Here is a 12,079-nt window from a genome sequence, read left to right as displayed (position 1 = left end):
TGCTTGACATCATGGGAAAATCAAAAGAAATTAGCCAAGACCTCACAAAAAAAGTGTAGACCTCAACAAGTCTGCTTCATCCTTGAGAGCAATTTACAAATGCCTGAAGGTACCAAGTTCATCGGTACAAACAATAGTACGCAAGTATAAACACCATGGGACCACACAGCCGTCATACCGCTCAGGAAGGAGACGCGTTCTGTCTCCTGGAGATGAATGGACTTTGGTGTGAAAAGTGCATATCAATCCCACAACAACAGCAAAGGACCTTGTGAAGAGGTTGGAGGAAACAGGTACAAAAGTATCTATATCCACAGTAAAACGAGTCCTATATCGACATAACCTGAAAGGCCGCTCAGCAAGGAAGAAGCCACTGCTCCAAAACCGCCATAAAAAAAGCCAGACTACGGTTTGCTACTGTACATGGGGACAAAGATCGTACTTTCTGGAGAAATGTCCTCTGGTCTGATGAAACAAAAATAGAACTGTTTGGCTGTAATGACCATGTTTGGAGGAAAAAGGGGGAGGCTTACAAGCCGAAGAACACCATCCCAACCGTGATGCACGAGGGTGGCAGCATCATGTTGTGTGGGTGCTTTGCTGCAGGAGGGACTGGTGCACTACACAAAATAGAAGGCATCATGAGGACGGAAAATTATTTGGATATATTGAAGCAACATCTGAAGACATCAGTCAGGAAGTTACATCTTGGTCGCAAATGGGTCTTCCAAATGGACAATGACCCCAAGCATACTTCCAAAGTTGTGGCAAAATGGCTTAAGGACAAGAAAGTCAAGGTATTGGAGTGGCCATCACAAAGCCCTGACCTCAATCCTATAGAACATTTGTGGGCAGAACTGAAAAAGCGTGTTCGAGCAAGGAGGCCTACAAACCTGACTCAGTTACACCAGCTTTGTCAGGAGGAATGGGCCAAAATTCACCCAACTTATTGTAGGAAGCTTGTGGAAGGATACCCGAAATGTTTGACCCAAGTTAAACAATTTAAAGGCAATGCTACCAAATACTAATTGAGTGTATGTAAACTTCTGACCCACTGGGAATGTGATGAAGGAAATAAAAGCTGAAATAAATCATTCTCTCTACTATTATTCTGACATTTCACATTCTTAAAATAAAGTGGTGATCCTAACTGACCTAAGACAGGGAATTTTTACTGGGATTAAATGTCAGGAATTGTGAAAAACTGAGTTTAAATGTATTTGGATAAGGTGTATGTAAACTTCCGACTTCAACTGTATATCAAAATAAATTCTGGCTCAAGGCAATAATTTTTTATTGATTTAAAGGTCCAATGCAGCTGTTTATCTCAATATCAAATCATTTCTGGGTAACAATAAAGGACCTTACTGAGATTGTTTAAATTAAAATGCACAAAAGCAAAAATACACAGTACACAGTACACAGCATAAGAATAGGATGCCAACATTTGAATAAGTCATACATTTTTTTCTGTGTCTTGATTAACTATATAAGATCATTAAAAAAATAAAAATAAATACATTTTTACTAAATATTAAGTGGCCCCAGTTATCCCCTGGTGGCACAGAGTGTTAATGATCTGGTTGTTAATCTGAAAATGGCAGGTTCAATCCCACTAATTCTTCAACCATGTTGCTTTTGAAAACAACTGTGAAACTGAGGTTTGTTTGTCCAGATTTATAAATTCAGAGAATAGGTTTTTATTTCATCCAGATTTATAAATCCAGAGAAGAGGTCTTTATTTCATCCAGATTTATAAATTCAGAGAAGAGGTTTTTATTTCATCCAAATTTATAAATTCAGAGAAGAGGTTTTTATTTCATCCAGATTTATAAATCCAGAGAAGAGGTCTTTATTTCATCCAGATTTATACATTTACAGAAGAGGTCTTTATTTCATCCAGATTTATAAATTCAGAGAAGAGGTTTTTATTTCATCCAGATTTATAAATCCAGAGAAGAGGTTTTTATTTCATCCAGATTTATAAATTCAGAGAAGAGGTCTTTATTTCATACAGATTTATAAATCCAGTCAGAAATGCAGAAATTAGACTGTAAATATTATTTTAAATCTACAAATTTCCTGCTTTTTGTTGTTGCCACACCTGATATAATTCCTACTTTGAGACGCTTAATATGTTCCACCCTGTCTTCTTCTTCATGATCGCAAAAGTGATCCTAGATCAGCACTCAGTCTTGGAGAACTTCTAAATATGGGCCCAGAAGTCCACAGCGTATAAAGAGGATGGGTAAAGTGATGCTAAATAACCCAGTTAACAGTTTTACCCCTGGGTTAGTTTCGTCTAAGAAGGTAAAGAAAAATAAGCTTGGCATTAACTGCCACGGCCATATACTGAAAAAATAAGCTGTAAGCAAGCTTCCCTGTTGGTGCAGAGAATAAAGACGTTGTTTGGTTAGGAAACCGAACATTGCAGGTTCAAATCCCACATGTGCAGATTGACAATGTATAGTGTACAAAATATGGTTGTGTTTGTGTGACTCAATCCTGTTCAAGTGTCTTGTGATGTGATGTGCATATCTTAAACATATTGGGTTGTGTTTGTATGAGTAAATGCTGTTCAATGAATTAAATTAAAATCTCTAAATTAAATTAGTCTCTAATATCGCCTACAACACAGTCCTCAAATGTGAATTGCCATTAAATCTGAAGAGAAACATAATTGGGATGAGAGATTGCTTTAGAGAGCTGAGAATGTTGTGGTAAAACTGAAATATAACATTTTCCAACTGTTCTTAAAATGTTCCGAGATCCTCCAAGACAAGGTCAAATGTATATGGCGTGAACATCAATGGAATATTACTTTGAACAGAAAACAAATATGCTATCCAATGTCATAAAAACAGAAACATTTTGAAACATTGTGCAACATTGTAGGAATGTTCTGTGCAAGCTATGTGAAGATCACAAGCATATTCTTGCAACATCCCAGACAACTCCCATAACTTAATTAAATGTTATTGGAACCGTTAAAGAACTTAGACCAGGTGTTCTGTCAACATTCTTACAACATTATAAGGAATGTCCTATGCAACCTAACTTAAACATTGCATGAATGTCATCACAGCTGAGCATATTTTCTGTTTTGGGAAACTATCTTTTGTAATGTACCCACATTTTTCACACAACCAAACTAAATGTTCCCGGAACCTTTAAAATATTAAAAAGGCTGTTCTGACAACATTCTTGCAACATAAAAGGAATATTTTGTGCAACCTGATACAAACATTATCTGAATGTCAGCCCAACTGGATGGTTTTATTATTTTGGGAAGACATATTTTGTGATGTCCCCACAATTTTCTCTCCTTGTTTGGGCGGTGTTCCGGCAGTTGATATCACCGGTCTTCTAGCCATCGCCGATCCATTTTTCATTTTACATTTGTTTTGTCTTGTTATCCCACACACCTGGTTTTCATTCCCTCATTACGTGTTGTGTATTTAACCCTCTGTTCCCCCCATGTCTTTGTGTGGTATTGTTTGTTGTAAGTGCTTGTGCACATGTTGACTGGTGCGCGCCGGGTTTTGTACCCATGTTGTTATTTTCTTGATCCCGTTTGTTTTGGAATTAAACTGCTCCGCCAATTACCTTGTTCTGCTCTCCTGCGTCTGACTTCCCTGCCACCAGTTACGCGCCCCTTACATCTGGGAATGTTCTTGTAACATCAAGACATTGTTTTTTGCACTATAAAATAAACATTGCTGAATTTTCCGCACAACTGGACAGTTTTTGCTTTTTTGGGAACATATATTTTGTGAAACTTGAGTAAACAAATCTATGTATATATTAAAGACGTGCTTTGGCGACTAGTAAGTATTTTTTAAATCTCCCGCTTTGGGCTGGATATGTCAATTTGTAGTTCATACATGCATAATCTATGGGCAGAATTACTGCTCTAGGTTGAAAGCAACTGTTTACTGGAAGCTGTGCAGCACCATTTTCCTTAAATTTTCCCCCACGTGTGCCAGCCCCCTAGCAATTCAAGTTCCAGCCAATGACCTTTAGCCCCTCGCCAATTGAGTGACAGCTAGCAAGAAGCACAAACAGCAGATCGACAGAGAGAGAGAGAGAGAGAGAGAGAGAGAGAGAGAGAGAGCAATGACAAGGTGCACATATCTTCACATATGGGACGTAGTACACACTTTTGGGAGACCACTTTTGGCTTGTGAATGCTACTTTCATAGCTGCTGGCTAAAAAGTATTAAAAAGTACCGGAGAATATCTTTAACTGCCCCTGAAATACAAAAGGGAGCTACACAGAATAATATATGTGACTAATGAAATAACTCAGTCACCTAAACGACATTCCTTAATAATAGAATAATGGAAGGTACTATGTTATGCCTTCCATTTGAGATTCCTGACATATTTTAAGTCCGGCTTAATCACCTTAAAAACCATGTGTACTTTTCACATGCCTTATCTAAGCCTTATCTGTTTTGGAAGCATGACTATTACAAAACATTTCTACCATGAGGATGAGACTACGGGGTGGATGGGCTTGGCCTGTATTAATTGCATCTTCCTCTATCCGTTCTCTCAGAGATTACAGTACGCTAGCTGGGAATACGGTAATCCATGTATTGAAATGATCTGCACAGCTCTTTCATGCCCTCTCTCCAACTTTTGCTCTTATGTACAGCCAACAAGCAGAACACGTCCTACTCTTTGCAGAAATCTGATTAAAGCGGGGTACTGCTGTATATGAGTACAGTCTAAGGTCATTTGCTCGGTGTGCTTGTGTAGGCCAGCATTTACAGTATTTAATGTACTGTAGGTATACTTTGATGCTTTCCTCGTTTAAGGTAAGGCAGCGATAGTCGTCCAAGTAATACCCTAAGAAACAGGCTTTTAAGGCTAATGGAGAGATGACTGCTTGAGGCGTGAGTGATGAAAGATGCTGCCTGTGTCTTGAACAGAGTCTTTTGATTCTCCCTCAGTGGAAACTTATGTTGTCTTATAAAGCAGAGCTGGCTTTTGTAGTTGGTGGTGGTGGTGGGCTGCTTTATTGTAAGAATAATCCCATGTGGCTCAGTTGGTAGAGCCTGGCACTAGGGTTGTGGGTTTGATTCCCAAGGGGGACCAGTATGAAAATGTATGACTCACCACCAAAGTTGCTCTGGATAAGTGTCTGCTAAGTAATTAAAATGAGATATGAAGTATTTGGGTCAGCATACCTGTGCAGTGACCCTGTTCGTAAACCTAGTGGCCAAAGAACTCAACCAAAGAGCGCAAAAGGAACAGAGGAAATAAATCACAGATAGAAGTGTTGCATTGATTCTTCGGGCCAATCAATAGTGTACATATGAGACTTGCTGTTCTGGACCTCATGTACACAGTGCACGTCCACATATAACTCTGTCGTCGCTCAGCAATCTCTACAACGTAAACACTGGATCCATCAGCAAGGCATATGCAACACGGGAGGAATGCTTTATTTGTGCTGGCTGATGAAAAAACATTTGCAATGGAAGTTAAGCCAGGTGTAAGAACAGGAAGCAGCCAATGTCTAGTGCTTGTTCTCAGCTCTACTTAACTACCTCTCTGATCCGACTCTGCTGGTACTGGATATCCGTTGGCCACTGAAACCATGCCTGGAGATTCATACCACTGTGACCAAACCACTGGCCTCTCCTGCAGTAGCTACAGCAGGATCAATTCTCCATCCCAACCCGTCAACACTCAGATGAAATGGTGCTGCCGGAGTATTGGCCTGTTTGGAGTCAGGCGGCAATGATAGTTCAATGATTACACTCCTTCCTTTCTGTATCCACCCGTCCTTGGTAGGAGGATGTTCGGGAGGGTCTGAGATATTCAATCATTCAGAGTGTAGGACGAGTGTGAAGGCTGCTTTACAATGGTCTCGCACTTGCGGATAATAATGCATATTATCATGTGAAAATTTGATGGATCCAAACGCTGGCATAGTATAGATGTCGGTAGAGGAATTGAGATGGGAGGTGACAGGTCTGCCACTACAAGAACACCTTACTGTGTGGTCAACTAGTCTGGACACCTCAGGCTGAAATAAACAAGGACAATATTCAGTAGGACTGACCAATTGAATTAACATTTTAGTGACATGCCCTTGCATACCACACATGTTTTTCTTAGTAGGTGCATTGCACCCTCCTCCAGTAGCTTATTATCGCCACATTGACCTCCCTCCCAGTTTAGATCCACACATTGCACTTTTGACCTCCACAGGGCGTTCAACAGGGGAAGATAATACACTCTAACCAACCATTTCATACGTCTCAATAAGGAAGTGCACAGCAGACACATGGGGGGGCGAAAAGGTCACCCAAAGCAACTTCACCTGACCGTAGATTACACAAAGCAGACCGCAAAGCAATTATGAAGACAATCATAAATCGGAGAAGAGACAATGGACTTTTCACACACTAATAACAAACCGCAGAGATTTACTGTAAGATAAGTTATTGGGAGTTTTTATTCTATTACGACTGAGCATGGGAGGCCGGGAACCTCTATTCAAGTAAAATGAATGTGAACTGCTATTCTAAAATTGGACATTGCAGGAATTGTTCCTAACAGTAGTTTCGATCTAAACACGGAGGCATCATGCGAACTAACACTAAAGAGTAAAAAAGTGAATGTGAACTGCTATTCTAAAATTGGACACTGCAGGAATTGTTCCTAACAGTAGTTTCAATCTAAACAAAGAGGCATCATGCAAACTAACACTAAAGAGTAAAAAAGTATGCCAATCTATGCATCTAAGTCTCAATCTACGCTGAACAAAAATACAAACGCAAGATGTAAAGTGTTGGTCCCATGTTTCATGAGCTGAAATAAAAGATCACAGAAATGTTCCATACGCGCAAAAAGCGTATTTCTCTAAAATATGGTGCGCAAATTAGTTTAGTGAGCATTTCCCCTTTGCCAAGATAATCCATCCAACTGACAGGTGTGGCATATCAAGAAGCTGATTAAACAGCATGATCATTACAAAGGTGCACCTTGTGCTGGGATCAATAAAAAGCCACTCTAAAATGTGCAGTTTTGTCACACAACACGACGCCACAGATGTCTCATGTTTTGAGGGAATGTGCAATTTGAATGCTGAGGATTGTCCACCAGAGCTGTTGCCAGAGAATTGAATGTTAATTTCTCTACCATAAGCCACATCCAACGTTGTTTTAGAGAATTTGGCAGTATGTCCAACCGGCCTGTGTGGTTTAATGTGTTAAGATATGAGGAAAAGAGTCAAGCCAAAATGTGAAGAAAACAATTTGCCACGAAGAGTCTATAGTGAATCTAATTTCACTACAGTGTGGTGTCCAGGTGGATTGAAGTTGTTTAATAGAATTCATTCTGCCTACTCAGTTATCCTGAGGGTGATCCTAGGCTACAGTATGAGCAGAGAGAGTAGATTGTTGTTTAGTGCAGCACATAACTGCAGCCAACTCAGGGAATTAAATCCACAAACTGTACACACACAGCCTACCTGCCCCTCATTTGTACAGGATTGTATTACCTGCTTAACCATCCATTAAGAAAGTGATATACTGTGTGTATACTATATTTTTAACAGTATTTTTATACTGTTGCGGGGCGGGTAATCACAGGGTTGCCGGTTCAAATACCAAGGCTGATGACTGCACCCTTGAGCAAGTCACCTAACCCCTAACCAGCTCCAGGTGCGCTGCTCTTTGGCTGCCCCTGTGCTTCTTTCAGCCAGTGTGTGTGTCTGTGTGTGTGGTGTGGTGTGTAGTGTGTGATGTGAGTCTGTCATGTCTGGAGGGTTGGGATTGAAAGAACAGACAAACAAAAATAAAAATGTCTGTTTTGATGGACAATAAAGTTGTACCAGTATGTTAACATATGCTGATGTTAACATTAAGATACATCTAGCCTTTGATGGAACTCCATTGAGCTTATTGGTCTGGATGCAAATTCTATTCAAATGTTTCAATCCATAGTTATTGATGTTATTGGTGTACAGAATGTATATTTCCATTTATTTTGGACAACCTATTGATTCACATAGCTTTGGAGGGTAAAATGGTCTCGAGGTCTCTGTGTTCCTTATTCCTGGGCTCTATGGCAGGGAAACAAGTCACGGCTGGGCAGGTGTGAATTAAATAGGCCCCATTGAATCCAATAGAAACACAGTCAAAGTGATTCACTAATGTTTCATTCAGCCAAATTGAACGCTGCCCCTTCAGTTTAGCCTCATGTCTTCATCCTGCCTCTAATAGCAAGGCTTCCCTGAGTGGCCATAATTACTTTCATGGCTAAGTTACACCACTGAAATCTAGGATGTCACAGGAGGAGGAGATTGCAGTCGATCAGTCTCTAGCTGATCTTTTCTCATTTACCATATATAAGTCAATATCAGAGCATGTTAATAGTTTTCACTAATACCTGCATTTGTTCAACAGCTCTCTCCGTGACGCACTCATGCACGTAAGCACATATGGACGTATGGACGCATTCACGCACCCACACACACATACAGACAATCCCCAACTCCTAAATCTCTTACCTGCAGAGGGGGTCTTGGCGGCAGTTCTTTCTGAGCTCCAGGCAGTAGGGTTTGACTTTGTCCTCAAAGGAGCAGAAGGGCACGATGGTCTGCCTCCTCCGTTCAGCACAGCCCAGGTCCTGGCAGGGGCAGAAGAGCAGCTGGTGGCTGTACTCGCTGGGCACCCGATCCAGGAACTGCCTCAGGGCCTTGTGGCAGCGCTTACGGTTACAGGGTTCCCCTTTGTTGCAGGTGGCAATGTAGGTGGAGCGCTGTTTCTTACAGGTGTTGTTGAGGTTGCAGGCCTTGGCTGCATCCAGACATGGGTTACAAGTCTTGCCTGGGTCAGAGCAAGTGTTGGCTTTAGGGGTGACAGTGTGCATCCCTGCAAGGAAAGGAGAAGAGGAGCACTGAAAAATAATATGCACGTAACTGCCTATTGCAAGGCCATGTTGTTATCATAGATATGACCTATAGCATTTGTCAACTGGCTCATGACAACACACTTTCACACAATAATGATGATGATGACACATAAGTTGATGTGCTCTGACTACTTGACCATGTTGGATGTCATGTTTGTGTGTGCTGAAACTGGGCTTCATGTGTTAGATCTCTCCCTATGCTGGGGGATATTCAATATCATCTTTTTCTCCAAGCCAACCCCAAGCCATCTGAGACTTGTATAGCTCGCCCATATCCATTCTTACTGAATTATTTATTTTTAGAGGCCTTGAGTGAAATGTGAATGAATAAAGTATGGATTGAGATAGTAAGTATATTCATCTTCTTTCACATTCAGTTTTGACTTCATGAGTGTGTCAAGTTGATTCTGCTCATCTGATTGCTTCCAGCACATGATGTACTACAGCAGCTACTGTAAACACCGCGACACAGACCTTGATGCCGTTTACAACACGTGAATTAGATTTCCTGTTGCTTTTTGACATGTGTAATTGGTTTGTCAGTATGGACATTAAACACAGGTGCTCAAGGACATGGTAAAGACTCACTCTGTGCTGTTGAATTGTGGCCTTTTGAACACAGATGAACAATTTCTTATTGTCATCACACACTGCCACCTAGCAATTGTACTGTAGCAAACAGACGGAGTCATTAAGTGTGCATATTCTGAGAGCACTCTGAACTGGTGGTACACGCCCACCTGCTATTGAGATGTCATAAAACAAAACCAAAAAAACGGTATCACATTCACTCATATTCCACCTCCCTTGTATTCAGGGTGTATTAGAAAAGTTAACCTCCCTCCCCATGTAGATAATGATATTTCAGAGGCAGCGCTGGCTCAGTGACATCCAAGGAGATTCATCTCTTATTCAACAGAACCAATCTCATTCTGTGTCTATCACGCAGTATCGAGGAAAAGCCTTTCCTATGGACTGGATGAGCAGCTGTATTGTCTGTAAGTGGTGCATCACAAAAGATCAATCCTAGAAATGTCATACACAGAATGGACACAACACACCCAGAGCCAAATAAAACAGTATTTACCTTATTCAACCACATGGCAACATAGAGGCAACTTCCTGTCGATGGGAAGAAAAGTGAAAAGGTGGATTCTATTTTGTGAAGACAGGAAAAGATTGTTGCCTTTCCAGATCTTTGTGAGCTTTGTCTTTATCCCTCCAGCAACAAGGCTATCCCGAGGAGGAGATCATGCTAGGTCAGAGGGCTGTGGGATGATCTGTGATTGGACTTCAAAGACAGCTGACATTAGCAGCAGGGATTGAGGCCAAACTGGGCAAAACCTGGCCAAATCGGTACAGAACCAGGCCAGCCCAGCTGGAGGGGTGGTTTGGGGTTCTATCCAAAGGCCCTACACATAACAATGATGGATTGCAGCTCCTAAATCTCCTCTGGCCATCTGCAGCCTTTAATGCGGTGCACAGGGGGTCCAGGATAAAAACAAAATAGAAGAGGGACGAGGTACAAAGATTTATCTGACCAAGCAGTGCAGTGGTTTGAGGTTTTACTACTTCTAATTGGAGAGAAGAGATTGAATTCGGTACTGAAAGCAGAAAGATGTCCTGAGGCTCACAAAGACACAAAGGCCCTCAAAGGCTCGGTATACATATACAAACGGGAATGGAGTAGATGAATGGAAAATATATAGTGTTACAGGAAAATAATAGATTTTTCAAAGTGCATTATGAAAGGTTTTGCCTATACACCTTTCGGTAATACAGCAAGGGTGACATGCTACTCGCAAAAACGGAAAGCTTTTGAAATCAGAGGCAGAATAGAGTCTTGCTGATTACAGCAGGCCATCACTGATAGAGGAAACAATGTGTCGTGTACTGCCAAGAGATTGGACCACCACTTATGTATACGTGCTCAAGTGTCTTCAATTAACCTGGCCAATCATCATCACAATCAGCCTTTCACATGGGCTGTAATGATCAAACATTCCTCAAATCTCTCTAGGTGTCATTCCATTGCTGCATACACCAGCTACAGCCAGTCTTGGGGAAGCCTCACCATCCCACCTCACCATCCCAATACCCTGATTCCGAGCCTTCTGCTGTATTAGGAAATCATGGAAATAGAGGGCTGTGTCCTGATTATTCCAGTGTACTGGTGTCTAAGGTGTTCACTGTGGGACAACAACTGATTAAGTGCATGTTGCTGCATATATATATTTTTTAGACTCTGTGACTATGTTGCCATGAGGCTCTGTTGACACATCTTTGCATGACAATCAGAGTCGTGCTTCTCATGCAATGAACGCTAGGTAGCAACGCGTGTGATTTTAATTGGTTTTTGGCACGCACACAAAAATACCAAATTCCCTTCACAAGAAAAAAAGGTTTACCAATGTTACTTCACGCTTCCATATAGGAAAGAAAAATCTCCCGGGGAATTGTAAACAAGCGCTTTTTATCGTAAAGTAAAGAGTAAAGTCATCATTTAACCTAACCAGTTAAATGTAATGTTATAAAATGTAGATTTCCGCCTAAATAGACATACCCAAAAGTAATTATTTATCATGAGATGGCCATAAATAATCCATAGTAATGTTTATACTGCCAGAAAAAGTAACTGCCAGTAGAAAAAGTTATCCACTACCGTTCAAAAGTTTGGGGTCACTTAGAAATGTCCTTATTTTTGAAAGAAAAGCACATTCTTTGTCCATTAAAATAACATAACATTGATCAGAAATACAGTGTAGACATTGTTAATGTTGTAAATTAACTTTGTAGCTGGATTTTTTTAAATGACCTTTAATGGAATATCTATATAGGCGTACAGAGGCTCATTATCAGCAACCATCACTCCTGTGTTCTAATGGCACGTTGTGTTAGCTAATCCAAGTTGATCATTTTAAAAGGCTAATTGATCGTTAGAAAACCCTTTTGCAATTATGTTAGCACAGCTGAAAACTGTTGTCCCTGATTAAAGAAGCAATAAAACTGGCCTTCTTTAGACTGGTTGAGTATCTGGAGAATCAGCATTTGTGGGTTCGATTACAGGCTCAAAATGGCCAGAAACAAAGACCTTTCTTCTGAAACTCGTCAATCTATTCCTGTTCTGAGAAATAAAGGCTATTCC

The 12,079-nt window shown here is 40.7% G+C and overlaps 1 protein-coding gene across 1 annotated transcript in view; it reads right to left on the bottom strand.

The window, feature by feature from the left end:
• LOC110535809 (GDNF family receptor alpha-2) overlaps positions 1 to 12,079 on the bottom strand; it is a 72,948-nt gene that overhangs the window by 31,077 nt on the left and 29,792 nt on the right. The window contains exon 4 of the mRNA XM_021621109.3: positions 8,531 to 8,894. Coding sequence (XP_021476784.2) covers positions 8,531 to 8,894 — 364 coding nt within the window. The remainder of the gene's footprint in view (positions 1 to 8,530; positions 8,895 to 12,079) is intronic.

The sequence above is a fragment of the Oncorhynchus mykiss genome, chromosome 11, assembly GCF_057628025.1.
Source record: "Oncorhynchus mykiss isolate SJ-2025 chromosome 11, ASM5762802v1, whole genome shotgun sequence".
In the NCBI taxonomy this organism is placed as follows: Eukaryota; Metazoa; Chordata; class Actinopteri; order Salmoniformes; family Salmonidae; genus Oncorhynchus; species Oncorhynchus mykiss.
Note: the sequence above shows the minus strand (reverse complement) of the source record. Positions and strands in the feature narration are given on the sequence as shown.